Below are 21,122 nucleotides of genomic sequence, written 5' to 3'. Positions count from 1 at the left end.
GCCAACGTGTTAAGGCGTGCATCTCGTAATCTGAGGGTCGCGGGTTCGCATCCCCTTCGGGCCAAACATGCTTGCCCTTTCAGCCGTGGGGGCGTTATAATGTTACGGTCAATCCCACTATTCGTTGGTAAAAGAGTAGCCCAAGAGTTGGCGGTGGGTGGTGATGACTAGCTGCCTTCCCTCTAGTCTTACACTGCTAAATTAGGGACGGCTAGCACAGATAGCCCTCCAGTAGCTTTGAGCGAAATTCAAACAAACAAACAGACCTACTGCTAAAACACTTTGGATCTTGCCAGTCCAATTCTTCAACAAAGGATTACTGTAGTGAAGTATGACCAGGCTATTAGCGTTTTAAATCATGAACAGCAGTTATGTATCAGGTAATGGATTCGGTAACTTAAATCCCAAAGGCAGTTCAAACTTTTTCATACGCTCATCACCCTTCTTGTTTGAAGTAGGTAAAAGAAAGTCAAGTGTATAGTATATCTAAATATCTACATTGGCATAGAGTTCGGTGACTGAATATTAAAAACGAAAACGTTTTTACCCCTAGTGATCGTCTTTAGAAACTTAGTTGAAGACCATTTAAAATTTATATATTTTATTCCACAGAATTGACGACCTACAAAAGTCAGTTAACGAAACCAAAACGCCATTCTACTTGGTATAGTGCATCCGTCCATTTCTTCCGAGACTGAGACTGAGGCGCCACCTGACGACGAAACATCAACAACTGATCAAACAAAGACGTGTACAACTCGGTGAGAACTCGTCCGTCAAACTCTTAGAATGGGAGGTTTTAACAAAAATTTCAACTTCCTTGCGGACTTTAGAACGAATACGGCCAAGATAGATGAAAGGCTTTCAGATTTTGGAGAAGTTGAGAACAGGTTGTCGACTCTGGAACATTCAGTCGGAAACGTAATTCATCATATGAAAATTATGACCGTGAAATTAGATGATATTGAAAAATCTCTAACAAAAACACATTGAAATTAGAATAAGTAAAAACTGGTTTGTTGAAATATAAATTAATGTCCTCAGTATGATTTTTTTCAGAATACGAATTCTCTACTATCAGCTTGATATGTTGATTGTCAAATTACAAACAAAAATTAATAAAAAAGTGAATCAAAATAGTCAGCAAAGTTCAATACGAAAATTAATCTAGATTGAGAATCGTAGCCCGGCATGGCCAGATGGATAAGGCACTCGACTCCTAATCTGAGGGTCGCGGGTTCGAATCCCCGTTACACCAAACATGCTCACTTTTTCAACCATGGTGGCATTATAATGTGTTTGTCAATCCCACTATTTGTTGGTAAAAGAGTAGCCCAAGGGTTTGCGGTGGGTGGCGATGACTAGCTTTCTTCCTTCTAGTTTTACACTGCTAAATTATGGACAGCTAGCGCAGATAGCCCTCATGTAGCTTTGCGCGAAATTCAAAACAAACAAACCATTCAGAATCCAACTAGTTGTTATACAGTTTTTTCGAAGTGATAAATTCATTTGCAAAATTATTTATTATCAGTCAATTATTATAAAGAATTATGTGGATATAATAAGTACGGACTTCTCAGTTGAACGTTAATTAGCTCTTGGGCTACTCTTTTACCAACGAATAGTGGGATTGATTGTAACATTATAACGCCCCCATGGCTGAAAGGGCGGGCATGTATAGTGCGATCGGGATTCGAACACGCGACCCTCGGATTAGGAGTCGAACGCCTTAACACGCTTGACCATGCCAGGCCCAGGACCATAATTAAACTTAAAACTGTTTTCAAAATATGTAGTGGGAAGATAAATATGCTTAGATTACTCAGAAAATCCAAGGTGCATGACCTTAGAAAATATTACCTTTATTAGACTATTCTAAGTACTGTTGGACTGTTGACATTAGAATAAGAGAGATTCTAGTATTATTAATTTGAGCATGCGCTCTGAGTAAATTAATTGACATGGTTTTCATTGTTACGAGAAACTAAGGGTTGCGCACAAATGCTGCTTTATTTATTGTATAATCACTTAACTTCGAACTAGAATTTACTTGTCCAACTTTAATGGTTTCTCCTCCATTGTTCATTAAAATTGGAAATTGGCCCCTCTTAGATTGCTGTTTCCTCCACTGGTGTGTCAGTGTGAATATATGGATAATGTTGGTAGGTTTATTTGTTTGAAGTTAAGCACAAAACTACACAATGGGCTATCTGTGCTCTGCCCACCACGTGTATCGAAACCCGGTGTTTAGCGATATAAATCCGGAAACATAATGATGTGCTACTGGGGGGCATGTTATTATGTAAAAAGTGTAATACAGATATATATGTATGAACTTGTTAGTGTGTTTGTGATATAAATATTTAAAGTTAGATGAATTGGTGCGTGTCAGTGATTGGTATCAACGAAATGATTTTTTGACGTGAGGTTAAGTTTTCGTGAGTAAGTCAGTTATGTTCTAATACAAATTACTGTTGCCTACGCTACAGAGTAAACAAATGAAAATACTCACTAGATGGCGCACTTTCCATCTGTTCAGTGGCTAGCGAGTAATACACCACTATATTGTTTTGCTCTATATTAAGAACTGTCAGTGCTCAGGATACCGTGTCTCCTTCTTAAGGTACTGTAAAACATGTTATTTTAACTATCTCTCTACAGTACGATAAACTAAAAATCCCTTTTTACAATAACAATTATAATGTATTAAATATGGTTGTTGAACTGTAGTTCTGTTAATCCTTTAAAATAAATATTTAATATAATATTTTGTCATTTTTACAATTAGTCATATTAAAAATACAAATATCTCATTTTATCGAACTGCTACCAAGTAACATTGAAAGATCCCGAACCTGGAATATTTAGTTTTAATGGCAATATTTTATATATTTATTTCTCTTCAAAATGCAAAATACATATCATTATAGAAGTTTAAAAAATATTCACGTAAGTCAATCGATTTTTAAAAAGTGGTGTCCTCTTTTAAAAGAGTACCTCCAAATTTATGCATTCGTACTGTAATAAACAGAGAGCAATTTTTCCCTAAAAGTAAAATTTACTTTGCAAAAGGTCCTCAGTGGCACAGCGATATGTCTGCGGACTTACAACGCTAGAAACCAGGTTTCGATATCCCTGGTGGACAGAGTACAGATAGCTCACTGTGTAGCTTTGTTCTTATCTCAAAATTAAATTAAACCATTTGCAAAAAAATGAGTTTACAGCTTCTAATTAAAAGCAGTTTCACACGTTTGTAAATCAAAGAAAGCAACACATTCTGTAGGCCTTTATAGTTTGTTTGTAAAACATGATGCAAATACATTTTTGTTACTTTTGAATTATCCGATGAAAATAACTCAAAATACAGTCCACATAAATGTTAAAAGTTCAGTTTATTTTCTCCTTTATCTTTTATAAGCTTTAACAATGACTTTTAGGCCACTTTTGCAAATTACGTTAATTGCACTACTCCCATCTGAAAAATCAACTAACTTGCACAAAACAACAGCTAATGAAGATATAAACAATTCACTCAAAAGCACAATAAACAATTAATTTTATTGGCTAAAAACAGCTCTGCTATCTTCGTACTATCTACTGTCTGTTGGCGACTCATGTACTAGAAAAATCTGACGTCAAATATTTAAAGATTTCTAGGCCTAATTTAAGGTCATCATTATGAACGACAGCAATCATTAACTGCCAAATGAATTACAACATTGAAGGTAGAGCTGTGTATGGTGGCAACTATTTCAATAAAATATGTCATTTCAATATTTTTATATTTAGAGTATTTTTTAAATATAGCAAAAATATTTCATACAAGTTTTTTTAAAGTTTATTACATTTTCCTTTAAATTTGATTTCAACGATTCAGTTACTGAGATATTTATCAGGTTTTGCGTCAGTCTTTTTTTATTTTTGCTGAGTTAAGGACAACTAGCGCAGGTATCTCTCGTGTAGCTTTGCGCGAAGTTCATAAACAAACAGACAAACTTCATTAACAAATGAGCCCACTGTCAAGTATAAATAAATATTTCACAAAAACGTCAGTAGCAGAGATGAACATTCCCTCATGGAATCTCACTTTCAAAAATAAAACTTTTCTACATTGTATCTGAATATCAAGAATGAACACTTGTACAAAATATTTTGGTATCAGAGATAATACACCTTCCCATGGTAGTATTGTACCTGAGAAAAACAGCATACACGTCTAACTGTCAAACATAAACCATTTTCTTTTATTTTTTCATTCCAAAGGAAACCCTGTATTGTTTTTGTATCAGATATATCAGTGATTTTTCATTGTAAAGAAAACTGTGATGTTTTAGTGTCAGATGTCATCGTACTTTCTGTGGTTCTTCTTAGAAAAGAAACTGTGATGTTTTTGTATCAGATATCGTCGCATTTTCTGTGATTCTTCTTGGAAAAGAAACTGTGGTGTTTTTGTATCAGATATCATTGTATTTTCTGTGGTTCCTCTTTTAAAATAAACTGTGATGTTTTGTATCAGATATCTGTGTATTATGTTGTTCTTCGTTTTACAGGAAACAGTATGTTGTTTTTTCTTTATCAGATATATATACCGTGTCTTTTATGAATAAACACTAAACAAAGAACACAAGAGTAATCTGGGGCTTTTAACACAAGCCCAGAAATATATTTTAGACTCAACTACTGGTCGGTCGATACAACTGCACGTTTTCTTCGTTAGCAACAAAGCAACGCTTGGAATATCACTTGATTGTTATATCCAGTAATAACAGACAACCTGATCCTGTTACGAAAATGTTTACTTGCATCACATTTACATTTATAAGACAGAGAGGTAAGCGTAGAACACTCATACAGATATAGTTAAATAATTCTTTTTTTTTAATGTCTGTGTAAGATCAACAAAAGAAAAGAAAAAATAGATTAACGAATGAAAACAGATAAAAACTTTAATTACGTTTGGAGATCAGTAATTTTTGCAGAGATTCGGATCAACTATCATCATGTCTACCTACAATAAATTTCAGAAAAAATGGCGCCTGTGCAGAGATGGTTTTCCAACCATGGCTTGATTTCTGACATTTAAATTGAGTTAAAAATCAAACAGAGACTACTAGGGAAAAAGAAATATAAATGGTTAGATTTAAATATTCTCCATTGGCTATTTCTCTGACAGGGGACTAAAGGTCGCATGGATAGGTCACCTGTTTTAAACACTCTTAAAACTATACCGTAATGTGTTGTCTGTTTGTCAGTCAGTAAACCCTAAATTGATGTCACATAAGGGGTGCTTAACGTTATAAATTTTACTGTCGTGATGTCAGTAAAACGTGCGCATATCGTGAATCACGAGAATAATTATGCATATAAACTTCAAATGCAAGAAACAGAAATGTTTATTACTCTTAATTTTGGTATTTTTCTCTTGAAACAGAACACGTCCGTGGACCCTGCAGGATTACATACAGTTTTAGTGACTACATATTCTGTTGTTGTTGTTGTATCTTACTTACTTGTATAACATAAACAGCAATTATTTATTCCCATAAAAATAAAGTATCGGGCCTAATGTGGCTGAGCAATTAACGTGTCGAACAATAGATATCCAAGCCCACGTTTCTCATCTAGCTATCGCAAAGACGTGCTCCGCATTTTGAGGTCATGGGTGCGTTATAAAAGTGACAGTTAAACTCCAATATTGAATTAGACTAGTCCATAAGTTCAAGTAGGTGTTGCTAATTAACTGCTTCCCTGTTGACCCTTCATTTTGAAATTCATAAAGATTGTGAACAGATAGCCTTTTGTGCAGCTTTGTACGGAAATTCTGAAACAAACAAATGAATTTTTTTTTCAAAATATTTTTATGGATAGTTCAAACTTACAAATTTTCCCTTCCTCAGAAAAGCATTCATGCGTTTTTTGTATTTATGACTTAATCAATGAAAATTATAATTACCATTTTGTCGTGCAATGAAATATATTTAAGTTACTTAAATCTAGTATCCAAAGTCTGATATCGAGAATAGCAGCAAGACAACTATACGTATTGGATTTACTGGTTCCAACGTTGGAAGAAGTAATAACACGTATAATATTAAAGGAGCAGATTTTATAGTTTAAATCATTTCTTTGATTATTTAGTCTGCTGCTCCGGACTGCAGGAAGAGTTCATTTAATTTCAAAGGCATATTATACATAATGTGCACAGTAATAGGTAATATGTATCTCATCTCTTACACTCTTAATTATTTTGACGTTTTCTCTTTCTGTGTTTTCTTTTCCAATAATTTTTTATACGTTCTCACCTAACGACGTGCGGGTTGAACAAAAGCTGTTATTTCTGAGCTTTCCTCAATTTCGAAGTTGTGGCTCCTGTAATAACATAAAAACCTTTGAACGTCGCATGGACTGAATAAAGTAGAACATTTTAAAAGCAATGACTTGTACGTGTTTAATAATTACACGATCTTTGATGTTATGTCAGTACTTTTGCTTATTGCTTAGTTATACAACATGCTTGAGGAACTTTGTACCGGACAAAGCACAGACTCTTTCCTCTTCATTTGTGGACTCTTGTCGTCAGACCCTTCCCTCTTTGTTTGTGGTGTTTCATCGTCAGACTCTTCCCTCTTTGTTTGTGGTGTTTCATCGTCAGACTCTTCCCTCTTTGTTTGTGGTGTTTTATCGTCAGACTCTTCCCTCTTTGTTTGTGGTGTTTCATCGTCAAACTTTTTCATCTTTGTTTGTGGTGTTTCATCGTCAGACTCTTTTCTCTTTGTTTGTGGTGTTTCATCGTTAGACTCTTCCCTCTCCATTTGTGAATTCTCGTTGTGCTAGATTTATCAATGCAGAGTCTCGATAACGTTGCGTCGTCTCTAATTCTGAAACACCGACCTCATGGAGACCAACAGCAACTACTTAAGTTTTAATTTATTGTTATCAATTATTATATATGTAAACGTATTTCTTAATTACTTAAATTTTTTACAGCAAGCACCAATGGTCAATGAAACAATCTAATAGTATTACCTTTACTACTATTATACGTTGTGAAGTGTTGCTTTCAGGTCGTATCTGCATTCTACAGCTTCTGCTGTGTTGACATTTCCTCCTACATCCTGCTGTCAGTCTCCATTGTAGTTGACTTAATATTGTCCGTATGGAACCACTCTATAATGTTTTCTAGAGGACATACTTCTTATAAATGTTCCTTGGTCTTATGCACGAATTGGCTGTTTTCAATCTCTATAACAGTGCTTCTTAAGTTCTCACTTCCAAGTGCTGAAGAGATGGATAAGATACGATCGTAGCTGCTTTAAGTAACATTTGCTATCCAAAATCCTTTGTCCTGTACCATTTCTGCTCAAACTAAGCAAAATGTGTTGGGTTTTGGCTTTTCTAATCTTGTTGCTCTTTTCATGGCTGGATTCTGCACTCTCAGTGATTCGGATATTGTCCCTAATACACACAAGTATATTGCATACTCCAATCTGACCTTAAATTTTGTTCTCATAAGATTGGTGAGGCCACTTGGTAGGCCTACAGGATATCTGTAAAGGACAAGGAAGTTTAATGGTGTATCTCGCAGATGATCAGTTGTGCAGACACTGCCATTCTGAGCTCACAACAGCATCCTAAAAGGCAACAACATTCTCAAGTGACACTTCTCCATCTTTGTATGTCAGCATGAAGAGAGGTGTTTGTGTGAGATCGGGTGGCAAACATTCAACAAAATTTACCTGTTGAGATGTACATATTTTTGTTTGTAATTCAATGGCATGTGTTTTCTAGTTAATATTATTACAGTAATTCACTAACTTTTAACTGATTTCTCTGGGCCTGTGATATTATGGTTTAAGTTGTATTGGTAGGCCTAACGTTAAACAACAGGCTGAGCTACACGAAACGTGTTGTTTATAACTACAAAAAGTAGGTGGCTCTGTCCTATTTTAAAAGTGGATATTTTCGCTTAAACTCATCAAAAAAGTGCTTTGAAAGCAACACTCCAAGCAGTTAAGAGTGAAACCCATTAGCGACTACAAACACTTTACTCATCAAACGAACTGTTATGACGTATTGAAATAATTTTGGTTTGTCTAGTTAGATCTTCGACATATTAACAAAGCCACCAGTAATTTCAAGAATACTTTGAAATATACAGGTGTATTCTGTAAATGTTAATGCTTATAACATATACGTGGTATATATCTTCTTCAGTATAGATAGTATTATATAAAGCTTTTAATATAGTGTTACGTGTAATTCATTATAAGACATGAAATAGCAAAAATTATATTTAGTATAGAAATATTAATTCGCCTACCTGCTGACAAATAATAGTAGCTTTGTTGCATAGTGGTGAATCAAACCACACGTCAGATAAAAAAAATGTTTAAAGACAACATATTTGTATTATGCGCATAGCGACACAAATTTCTTAATACAGTGTATGTGTGCAATTTTGTCTTTCAGTTCGAGTCTCGAAAAACAAAAACGTGCGCGGCAGATCTTGAAGGACAAGTACAAGTGGTTTAAACGATTTCACAGAAGTTTTATTTACATGATGGAGGTAAGATGGAAGATGATTAAATGACCCCTTGACACAGATCAACTGCACAAATGTTCGGCATTCTGTGCTTAGAATGAGGCAAAAATGTTTAATTAATACTTTATATAACATAACAAAAAAAATTTAGAAAATGTGTAACATTGAGTGAGAGAAAATGGATACATAAAGTACAACATTTAAAAGATAAGTTTGTTACTATTCAACCACCCATGACAAAGGTAGACTTAAAAAGACTCAAAAACGTTTCGTAATCCATGATAGAACTAAGGAAAACGAAACATCAAACAATCTATAGTAGAGGTAAGAAAAACATTTTAAATAATTTGTGGAAAATGAAAGTGACAAAATTGTTCAACAAATGTGTGGTAAAGAAAAGTCACAACAATGTTCAACAAATGTGTGGTAAAGAAAAGTCACAACAATGTTCAACAAATGTGTGGTAAAGAAAAGTCACAACAATGTTCAACAAATAAACAGCAGTAAATATTATTACAGTACCACAAAGATAAACAGCAGTAAATATTATTACAGTACCACAAGATTAACAGCAGTAAATATTATTACAGTACCACAAAGATAAACAGCAGTAAATATTATTACAGTACCACAAAATAAATAGCAGTAAATATATGAGTTAAGTGCACAAGCGCTTCCGTTTCCCATCACAACTAATGTCTATCAGCTTAAACACTAGACGACACGTTTAGCTGATTTGAGGACAGATTTCGTCTTGTACTAAAGTTCCCCATTGTAGTCACAGGTGAGATGCAGGCTGCATCCAGATGGTTAGTTGATAATATAGGGTTATAACTGATGGCAAGCCATCCACGGTTGAAAAACCACGAAATTACCCCGTTCTGCACATTGTATAGATGATATATATATACAGTATAAAATATGGGTTGATCCACCGTACAAATATTTATTAAATAATAGTTCCGAAACAGGATTTAACTGATATCGATGTAGGTGGTGATTCTTCTGCGAATGACCTTGACGACAATATATTTCGTTGTTGCGTGATTGTGAATCTTCGATATACATTCTGCAATTTAGAAAAACTGTCGTGTGTGTATAACCTATATTTATTATCTATCGTACGAAGAGTTCCTAATGATAGGCTGTGCTGACATAAAGAATATCCACTGATTATATATTCTAGTACGGCCATGCAAGGCCAGGTGGTTAAGTCACTCGACTCGTAATCTGCGGGTTCAAATCCCCGTCACACCAAACATGCTCACCCTTTCAGCCGGGGAGGCGCTCTAATGTAACGGTCAATCTCACTATTCGTTGGTAAGAGAGTAGCCCAAGAGTTGCCGGTGGGTGGTGATGATTATTTGCCTTCTCTCTGGTCTTACACTGCTAAATTAGGGACGGCTAGCTCTCATGTAGGTTTGCGCAAAATTCAAACCGGTAGATTGTAATGTGTAAAGTATAGCTACCGCAAAAAAAATTACTATAGCTTCAACTGAATTTTAAAGTTTTTAATTTTAGTGCTATTGTTCATTGAATAAGATGGACTGACTTATGTTGTTACAAATGGCTATTTTTCAATGGTATAAACTTTTGGTAACTCGTCTCTACTGAGAGCAGTGAGTCGGACGATTGACGAAATGAATCATAACTATGTCTAAATAAACGATCTTCCACGTGTTTATGGCTTGTCTATTTCAGTAAGGTAGATCTGAACTGATATGAAAACAAAACAGAAAGAAACTGATACTAAATTTTTGACCTTTCAATATCAAAATAAAGACAAAAAATATGCTTACTGAGTTTCACCTAAGCTGGCCTTTATAACCTCAAGAATGGTACCTGGACATCTGACCGAATTATGATCGCACACACACACATTAGATATGTTATTCATTACTCTAGAGAAGTTTGTATACCAAGCGTGTCATGTAAACCTTGTTTTGAAGCACATGTTTGTTCATACACGATTATTTATGTCTTTACTAAATGATGGAATTGGTTTCTAGGTCATTATTAAACACCAGTTAATAAACTTTTATGAACATATTTTTTTACATAGTTGGCTGTGTATAAAATATAGTTTTATTTTTTTACAGACTTCAACTAAACATTCTGCCATCCACTTCACCGAGTTTGTGTTGAAAACATTCTCCAGAAAGGAATGCGTCCGATTTGAGCCTTATAAGGACGAAAGAAATACCTTTACCAAAGAAAAGTAAGGCACACACACATGTAAATAACCATCTCTTATTTCTTATTTAAAAGAATGATTTGCGAGAGATGTTATAACGACAGTGCTCAATTAGGCTTTGTTAAGAACTCGGAATCCCGGTAATTTTTGTAGACGGTAGAACTGGTCTGGCCTGGTGGTTAGGACGCTTGACTCTCAGTATGAGGGTCACAGGTTCGAATCCCCTGACTTCTCACTATTCGTTGGTAAAAGAGTATCCCAAGGATTGGTGATGACTAGCTGTCTTCCCTCTAAACTTACGCTTCTTACTTAAGGAAAGGTAGAGCAGATAGCATTCGCGTAACTTTAGGCGAAATTAAAAACAAACAAAAAATATCAACAAACAATGGAATCGACTATCACATTATAATGCCGCCACTAGGCCTTGCTAGACTGTGTCATTATTTAACGTTGTTTACTACTCGTATTTAATAACTGTTTTTATATGTGTTTTAGGATGACTATTCAAACAAAAAATATAAAGCTACATAGTTAATTAAGAAAATTGTGAAAACTGATATTTGCCGATGATTAATTTTATTTGATACATTCTATTGAATCTAATCATTTGTTAAAATATTTTATTATTTTACGTTCGATATAATTTTAAATTACAATTTAGCAAATAATAATATATTTCGCACTAAGAACTTGTACTATATGAACAATCTCTTGATTATCCCTCCTGTAGCTTTGCACGAAATTCAAACCAAACTGTAGAAGAAAACATTATATGTCGAAAGCACGAGAGTTAGGGCAGCTTAAGTTGTTGAAAAGTGCTTTAATAGTAATTGCTAGTGTTTATTTCAGTTGTTAGAGCACTTGTCTCGTATACAGTCAGTTTAGCCTCAACATCAAAGTAAGTAATGTAAACAAACTGAAATTAATTTATGAAGTTTTGTTTTGCACTCTATCAACGTTCATCTTACCACCATGAGCTTATACTAGTCAGTCTTGAATATTACGTATGTAAAAATATATATATAAATTAATCAAATTTATTTTACAATCTCGTGAAGTGTTCTATAAGAAGGGAAACAGATTAAAACTAATTTGACTTCATTTGCAAAAGAACGTTTACAAAATAAGAATATTTCTCTGAGAAATATATATATATGAAATTCGTCTGCTGAAACGTTCAGAAGTTTAGTTCTGAACATTAAAACCTCGGACATCCTTCTTTAATATTTATTTTCATTGGTTTGAATTTCGCGCAAAGCTACACGACGGCTATCTGCGCTAGCTGTCCCTAATTTTGCAGTAAAAGATTAGACGAAAAGTGGGTAGTTATCACCACCCACCGCCATCTCTTGGGCTACTCTTTCGTAAACGAATAGTGGGATTGATAATCACATTATAACACATGTTTAGTGTGAAGGGGATTCGAACCCGCGACCCTCGGATTAGGAGTTGAGTAACTAAACCATCTGGCCATGCCAGAATATATAACCAGTGAGTATTCTTTATGTCAGCACAATACTAGCTACATACAGATATCAGGTAAGTACATTTTGTTTGTAATACGGTTCAACATGTCATATAAAAAAAAAATTATTCATTAGTATAACACTTCCTATAAGAAATTTAATTTCTCTTTTCATTGGTACCACACACCGTATAAGAAATATTTCATTCGATGCAATAGAAAATGCAAGTGTGGGCGGATCCAGACCGAACATCACCTCTCTCAGGAAGACGACTCATTCGTTACCTTATCACAGGGAAATAATCGAATCAAAAAATTTCCAACGAATGCCTTTGGAAAAATTGAATTCCAAATAGATGGATTAGGACTTCCAAAGCCAGCAAAGGTATTTGGATAAATAAAAAATCTGTTGTATTAATATTAATTACGTAGGAATCTCAAAGGAAGAAATACTCGTAGTATTGGAAATAATGGATTGAGTAATGATGACATTTCAAAATAATGTAATATTGAAAAGATTTTATTTTTATTTTGTATTTCGCGCAAAGCTACAGGAGGGCTATCTGCGCAAGCCTTTTTTAATTTAGCAATGTAAGACTAGAGGGAAGGCAGCTAGTCATCACCACCCACCGCCATCTCTTGGGCTACTCTTTTATAAACGAATAATGGGATTGACCGCACATTATAACACCACAACGGCTGAAAGGGCGAGCATATTTGGTGTGACGGGGATTTGAACCCGCGACCCTCGGACGGGGAGTCGAGTGCCTTATCCATCTAGCCATGCCGGGCCAATGTTGAAAAAGGAAAACTAAAGATGTTCCATTTCATCTTAAAAGGAAAGTGATGACATTTCTACTGGCACATTATAAGAAGACATCGTTTCACAAAATTTGTTCGGAAAACTTGCTATTGTCGTAAAAAAATAACTTATTTCAATGTATTAATAATTACATGTTGATATTGCTTAAAAACTGGTTATATAGTTAATTAAAACATAACTGCTATTTTCTCACATCAAATCAAGTAAATACGTGTGTTTAGGTTTAAAATTGGGCCTGGCATGACCAGGCGGTTAAGGTGCTCGACTCGCAATCTCATGGTCGCGGGATTCCTGTCACACCAAACATGCTCGCCCTTTCAGCCGTGGAAGCATTATAATGTGACGATCAATCAAACTATTTGTTGGTAAAAGAGTAACCCAAGAGTTGGCGGTGGATGGTGGTGACTAGTTGGCTTCCATCTAGTCTTACACTGCTAAATTATGGATGGCTAGCGCAGATAGCCCTCGAGTAGCTTTGCGTGAAATTAAAACAAAAACAAAAAAAGGTTTAAAATTGATACTTATTTTCGTTTTCTATTCACTTTCTTGCTTTGACCTTTGCTGCTGGCTTTTCTTCGTCTAATTAAACCTTTAGGTAGACGTCTGAGTTATCTAAAATCATAATTTTAGGTATTGGACGTTTTTAATGAATGTTTCAATTACCTAAACGATATCGTTTTTTTACCCAATACACACTTCAAACACACGTTTCAATTACCTAAACGATATCGTTTTTTTACCCAATACACACTTCAAGCACACGTTTCAATTACCTTAACGATATCTTTCTTTACCCAATACACACTTCAAACACACGTTTCAATTACATTAACGATATCGTTTCTTTACCCAATACACACTTCAAAAAACGTTTTTTACTCACTGGATTTTCTTCTTCTACTGAATATTTTAATTAAACAGACGTTTCAATTAGTTTACCTTTGACCTTCTTTTTTTGTCTCCTGAAAATTTTAAACAGCTGCTTGGACTAACTACTGAATTTTCTTCTCGTACAGAACATGTTAAACAGACGTTTCAGTCAGGTTTACTTACGACTTTTCTTTATCTGTTGAACATTTTAAACAGGTGTTTAGGTTATCTTAAGTCATGGGTCTTCTTCAACCACTTAACATTTTAAACCGACGTTTCGTATGTTATTAAGAACTGATTTCTTTTAATGGAGTTGTGTAAAACTACGTTGTTTTCCTTGTAACACAAGTGTAAAATAGATTTCCTCTCACGCAGCACTCTTTGAGTATTCTACAGGAATCTAGTTAGCGAACCCAAATAGACACGTGAATCGAAGGAAGCATCTCAAAGCATAAGTCGCTATATTCCACACGAATTATAACTTTTACAGGCTTTCGCCCCCACTCCTTTAATTCCACGGACACAAGAATGAGAAGGCTTGACTATTTAATATTTTGAAACATAATTTGGAATTATCTCTTAGATTTGTTTTTTATAGGAAAAGTGAGTTGAGAAGGAATGCTGAGAAATGGGCGTCGTTCAATAATTTCTTAACTATTTAACCAATGCATTAGGCTAGTCCTCACTCTCTTATGTTCTAGAGTGAAGTAACTATCCATCATAGATCTTAATGAACCCAGAGTGAATACATTATGAAACGCCCCCGAGTGGCACAACAGTATGTCTGCGGACGTGCAATGCTAGAAATCGGGTTTCGATACCCGAGGTGGGCAGAGTACAGATAACCCATTGTGTAGCTTTGTGCTTAATTCAAAACAACAATATTATTAAAGTATATTAACGGTCCTTACAATAATCAGACGTTTAGTAATACTTAAAGAAATGAAAATGTAGATTGAAATAGTAGTCAATGTAGATATCAGAAAAAAAATAATTCCTTTAGTGATTTCCACTTGAATCATTATATACGCAAGTCTTCGTTGCACGAAACCATATACATATAAAATGCCTCATTTTAAAAGCTATTAACCTTCATCTACTGTATCGTTATATGGAAAAGTATACTTCATTCTCATTTGTGCGCGTAATATGGTTCGTGACTAAACTTAATAAAAGTAAATTATTTCGATACTACCAAAGCATTGTGATAATCTTCTGTGAAGTGGTATGCCATATCACTCCATTTTACCCGTAAAACTCAATTTACATACTTCATCTATATTTACAATTGTTAAGAGAAAGGTGCTGGGGCGTCAGAATTGCAATCTGCAAGTTGCAGGTTTTGTCCTCTCTGTTGAACGTGTTCGCCATTTCAGCCGAGCAAGGAGTGTGCTATTGGTTCATAAAAAGAATAGTTATCTGGAGAGTGTTGACTCGCCGTCTTGACTCTGGAGTCCGATCTGGCCAGGTGGTTAAGGTGCTCGACTCGCAATCTCATGGTCGCGGGATCGAATCCCCGTCACACCAAACATGGTCGCCCTTTCAGACGTGGAAGCATTATAATGTGACGATCAATCCTACTATTTGTTGGTAAAAGAGTAACCCAAGAGTTGGCGGTGGAGGGTAATGACTAGTTGGCTTCCCTCTAGTCTTACACTGCTAAATTATGGATGGCTAGCGCAGATAGCCCTCGAGTAGCTTTGCGTGAAATTAAAACAAAAACAAAAAAAGGTTTAAAATTGATACTTATTTTCGTTTTCTATTCACTTTCTTGCTTTGACCTTTGCTGCTGGCTTTTCTTCGTCTAATTAAACCTTTAGGTAGACGTCTGAGTTATCTAAAATCCTAATTTTAGGTATTGGACATTTTTAATGAATGTTTCAATTACATTAACGATATCGTTTCTTTACCCAATACACACTTCAAACACACGTTTCAATTACCTTAACGATATCGTTTCTTTACCCAATACACACTTCAAACACACTTTTCAATTACATTAACGATATCGTTTCAATTCAAACACACGTTTCAATTACATTAACGATATCGTTTCTTTACTTCAAACCACGTTTTAATTACCTTAACGGTATCGTTTCTTTACCCAATACACACTTCAAAAAACATTTTTCACTCACTGGATTTTCTTCTTCTACTGAATATTTTAATTAAACAGACGTTTCAGTTAGTTTACCTTTGACCTTCTTTTTTTGTCTGCTGAAAATTTTAAACAGCTGCTTGGACTAACTACTGAATTTTCTTCTCGTACAGAACATGTTAAACAGACGTTTCAGTCAGGTTTACTTACGACTTTTCTTTATCTGTTGAACATTTTAAACAGGTGTTTAGGTTATCTTAAGTCTTGGGTCTTCTTCAACCACTTAACATTTTAAACCGACGTTTCGTATGTTATTAAGAACTGATTTCTTTTAATGGAGTTGTGTAAAACTACGTTGTTTTCCTTGTAACACAAGTGTAAAATAGATTACCTCTCACGCAGCACTCTTTGAGAATTCTACAGGAATCTGGTTAGCGAACCCAAATAGACACGTAAAGCGAAGGAAGCATCTCAAAGCATAAGTCGCTATATTCCACACGAATTATAACTTTTACAGGCTTTCACCCCCACTCCTTTAATTCCACGGACACAAGAATGAGAAGGCTTGACTATTTAATATTTTTGGAACATAATTTGGAATTATCTCTTAGATTTGTTTTTGATAGAAAAAGTGAGTTGAGAAGGGATGCTGAGAAATGGGTGTCGTTGAATAATTTCTTAACTATTTAACCAATGCATTTGGCTAGCAATGCTAACCAATGCATTCAAAAATTCATTTTTCAATTTTCTTCATTAATTTTTGTTTTTATTCAGAATGTGGCCTGGCATGGCCAGGTGGGTTAAGGCGTGTGACTCGCAATCTCATGGTCGCGGGATCGAATCCCCGTCACACCAAACATGCTCGCCCTTTCAGCCGTGGAAGCATTATAATGTGACGATCAATCCTACTATTTGTTGGTAAAAGAGTAACCCAAGAGTTGGCGGTGGATGGTGATGACTAGTTGGCTTCCCTCTAGTCTTACACTGCTAAATTAGGTACCGCTAGCCCAGATAACTCTCGTGTAGCTATGCGTGACATGCAGAAACAAACAAACGTTGACTGTAGTCCACATTACTAAAATAGGGACGGCCAGTTTGATGGGAGATGGATGATAAGAGATGGATGCTGCAAGGTAAATCTACTCAGGAATCACCTATGGTTAGCATTTATGGTGTCTTAACTTTCGTAAGAAGCCGCAGGACTAAAAAAAATCGAAGTCGGAGTCATCGGCAATGAGATTTAATTTTCTTAGAGTAAATATCTCTTTGCATGGTTCATTAAAAACAACAAAAAACCGTTTCGTTTGCTTTTATATTCCACCCTTTTACAGATATAAATTTATGTTGCCTCTTACAGTATATTCGTATGGCTGATGACACACCAATTGAGCAGGTCTTCAAACTGATGAAGGAATACTGGCGCATGATGGATCCTCATGAACCTCATCTGGTAATTTCTGTGGCAGGTGGCGCCAAAAACCTCCACTTGGATGGACGACGTAAAGAAAGATTTAACACTGGATTGATCAGTGTAAGTATTCCAGATGTTATTATTATTATTGTAATTCAATTACTACACATCTGATGACGAGTAAACGTCAACTGCAGAGAAATGGGTCTCTTGGTGGGAAAACGGTAAGTTTACGTATTACAGCGCTAAAATATGGGGCTCGATTTCCAGGGGCGAATACAGCAGAGTGTCCGATGTCGCTTTGCTTTAAAAACAACAAACAGCAATGTTTAATAGAGATTGATCATACTATGTTGCCACAATAGCAGTAGTATATTGTAGGACGATTTCAAGCCCTTTACGACAAAACGTATTTGCATTCAAAGCAATGTGGTTAATGCGAGTTTTATTTACATGTTTGCTTTCTCTTTCAGGCAGCTGAGACAACTAATGCCTGGATAATTACGGGTGGTTGCAATTTCGGCAGTATGAAAATCGTAGGGGAGGCCATTAGGGAGAGGCAGTTCCTCTTATCCACAAGCGAGAGGATGACCCACGCCTACAGGTGCATCGGTATTACCAAATGGGGTTACATAGATGACAAAGAAGCTCTGGTTAACGTAAATGTGAAGGTTAGTTCTTGTACAATCAGTGTAACGAATAAAAAAAAAAGGTTAGTCAGTCCGTGTTAAAACTTTTTTGTTAGCAGACTTTCCTTTGTTTATTTACTATTTTTGTGATGACTGATTTATCGATGTTCTCGAATATGAGGTATTAAAGAACCAAAATCCAGACGAAACCGATAAAATAGACCATAAAATAAACATTAAATATAAATAAAAAATGTTCTATATTCGCATTAAAATTAATTTCGAGCAATATTTTTGCACAATTGTTAAACAAGAAATTTATTTCTAGGAACCTTACACTGCTAAGTATAAAGTGAATCCTATTTTCAAACTGGGTCAACCAGGATCACTGAATCCAAATCACACCCATTTTTTTCTGGTTGACGATGGAACTGTTGGAAGTTTTCGTGGCATTCAAGACTTTAAGTCGCAGTTAGAACATCGTATTTCGGCGCCACCTTTCGGAAGTGGTATGATATATTTGTACAGAAATTATAAACTATTTTTCATGATATTTTACCTCAGAATAGAAGTGTGTATTACGAAAGTACGTAATTAACATTAACTTGTTAAACTTTGACTAGTTATATCATTTAAAACAAATCTGATAAGAGTGCCGGGTAATAAGGATTAGTAATTCCATTTTTTTAAATTCTCTGGTTATTAATTTCGACTCTCTCATACAATACCTTGTGTATTAATTACAATCGCATAAAATAAATGGGTTTTTATTTTAAATTAATCTGTTAGGCTTAAGCAAGGTTTGTTAGCGAGTTTTGTTAATTACAAATATATGAAAGTTTAATACATAACTAGCTAACTTCATCACCCCTCTTCCAATGACTCAGCTGCAAGACCGAGGGCTTATAACGCTAACATTCTGGTTCGATTCCCACGGTAAAGTATAAAGTTAATATCTCATTGTGTAGATTTATGTTTAAGAACAAACTTAATAGTTTGTAATGCACAACGAGTAGTGTAATCCAATAAATCTCCATAAACGTCCGTAAATATTAAAACTAAAGAGTGGACATGATTCGAACTCTCAATTCTGTCCTTGTGCTCTAAAGAATCATCCGGAATTCCCTCCCTACGAAATTAAAGAAAATAGAGAAAATGGTAGTTGAGACATAGTAACATATTTGGATAAATTTTTTCTGTTCAATAAACACAGCAGTAAACTTATATTCTGTCCAGTCTTTTGTTTCACTCTCCTGCGAAATACTTTATTTTACCGTTTTGAGTATCCCAACTGCATTGGTATCTCAACATGATGAAAATATAAATATAGAACTGTGTTTCATTTTTTCAGTTTAATATATTAACAAAATATCTGTAAGTTTCACCAAGAGAAAATATACTAAACCATAAACGGAAAATTAGAACCAGGTTTTATAGTTATAATTGTTTTGTTTGCTTCTTTAAGCAGAGGAACACAAAGGACAAGCTGTGCTTTGCGAACTATGGGTATCGAAAGCCGACATTAAACGTTATAAATTCATAGACCTGTTGAGTCACCTGGGAACTACAGATTTATAAAAACTCTTAAACATAACTTACCTTCTGTGCACACATTGGACTTAAAGCCCAACATTTCAGTCAATGTCATAGCAACTCCAAAACAGAGGTTTATTTAAAACCACTCAAGGTTTTCGCAAAAATGTAAGGAAACCCCGTCCCTGTGAGGACGGAATCAGGCATATACACATTATTGTAACGAACGATGATAAACCTTTGTGCAAATTAACTGAAACAAAATGGAAAATTACGTTTTTTTTCAATTTTTTGCGTTTTATTTCTGAGAATCCAAAAATTACTCACAAATTAATACATGATATGACTGCCTTTAGTTTTCAGACGATCATTAATCCGCTTTGGCATCGAGTCCACGAGTTGACTGCAATCTTTACTAATTTTTGGATCTCGGTACCACACCTCAATTATGGCCTCAATTAGCTTATTTTTCGTAGTACAGTCTTTTCCCCGAAGTCTTTATTTACAAATCGCCCAAAGATTTTCAATAGGATTTAAGTCCGGAGAGTTTCCAGGCCAGTCCAGCACCTTTATTCGCGTTGTAGTCATAAAATTTTCACAAGTTTCGATGTGTGGCACTGAGCCAGATCTTGCTGAAAAATGCCAGATCCATCTGGAAATCTCTTTTTCAATTTTGGAACGACTCTTCTCTGCAAAACTTCGATGTACTGTGGTCCTCGCATCATACCTTCTATGATATATAAGCCTCCGACGCCTTAGCAGCTGAAAAAGCCCCAAAACATCTTCTTCAAGGGATGTTTTACGAACTGATTGATGTGAGATTCTCGAAGTTTCTCACCTGGAGATCTGCGAACATGTAGACTTCTTTAACCCTGTACGAAGAAATGAGTCTTGTCACTGAATAAAACCTTCCTCCATTGTTCTTGCGTCCAGTTCTTGTATTTCAGACCCCATTGATACCGTTTTTTCTTCATTGAGTTGGCAAGAAGTTGTTTTTTGACTGGTATCTTTGCCCTTCTAACGCAATTTCGAATGATGTAATATTCCTCAAAATTTCGTCATATATCTCAAAAATAGATCGACCGTACTGCAAAACACAGCTAATGACGCCGCCTGTGTGAAAAATGACTATTAAAGGAAATCAGCGGGTCCAGCGATCCTACAATGGTCGCCATGTTGGAAATATTGTAAAATTACCATTTGTTTCAATTAGTTTGCACAAGTGTGTACACAGATGTTAGTGATGAGGAAAACAGCTTTATTTTATAATGAAATGATTAATATTATTAGGCAATATATTTTTACTTTATCCTGTCAAAGGATTATCCCTTACTGGTATCCCGCGATAAACAAGGTTAACGGTATTAGAAGCACCAGCTTCTAGTCATTGATTTTTGTATTAAATGACCATCAATAACTCGTATCTGGAGGTGATAGGATCATTAGCGTCATCTAGGAGCAGAATATTCAGTTACTAGCATCTGTATTTATAGTTAGATGGTTTAAATTAATAAAGATTTAAGTTATAGATACGAATCTAACAAAATCAGCCGTTTG

The 21,122-nt window shown here is 35.2% G+C and overlaps 1 protein-coding gene across 1 annotated transcript in view; it reads left to right on the top strand.

Annotated features, from left to right (window-relative positions):
• The window catches only part of LOC143255944 (transient receptor potential cation channel subfamily M member 3-like), a 56,030-nt gene that overhangs the window by 916 nt on the left and 33,992 nt on the right, over positions 1-21,122 (top strand). The window contains exons 2-7 of the mRNA XM_076512405.1: positions 8,470-8,566; positions 10,642-10,760; positions 12,421-12,586; positions 17,350-17,523; positions 17,877-18,074; positions 18,361-18,541. Coding sequence (XP_076368520.1) covers positions 8,558-8,566; positions 10,642-10,760; positions 12,421-12,586; positions 17,350-17,523; positions 17,877-18,074; positions 18,361-18,541 — 847 coding nt within the window. The 5' untranslated portion in view covers positions 8,470-8,557. The remainder of the gene's footprint in view (positions 1-8,469; positions 8,567-10,641; positions 10,761-12,420; positions 12,587-17,349; positions 17,524-17,876; positions 18,075-18,360; positions 18,542-21,122) is intronic.

This window comes from Tachypleus tridentatus, chromosome 7 (genome assembly GCF_004210375.1).
Source record: "Tachypleus tridentatus isolate NWPU-2018 chromosome 7, ASM421037v1, whole genome shotgun sequence".
Classification (NCBI taxonomy): Eukaryota; Metazoa; Arthropoda; class Merostomata; order Xiphosura; family Limulidae; genus Tachypleus; species Tachypleus tridentatus.
The sequence above is the reverse complement of the archived record's forward strand: the minus strand, read 5'-3'. Positions and strand labels throughout refer to the sequence as shown.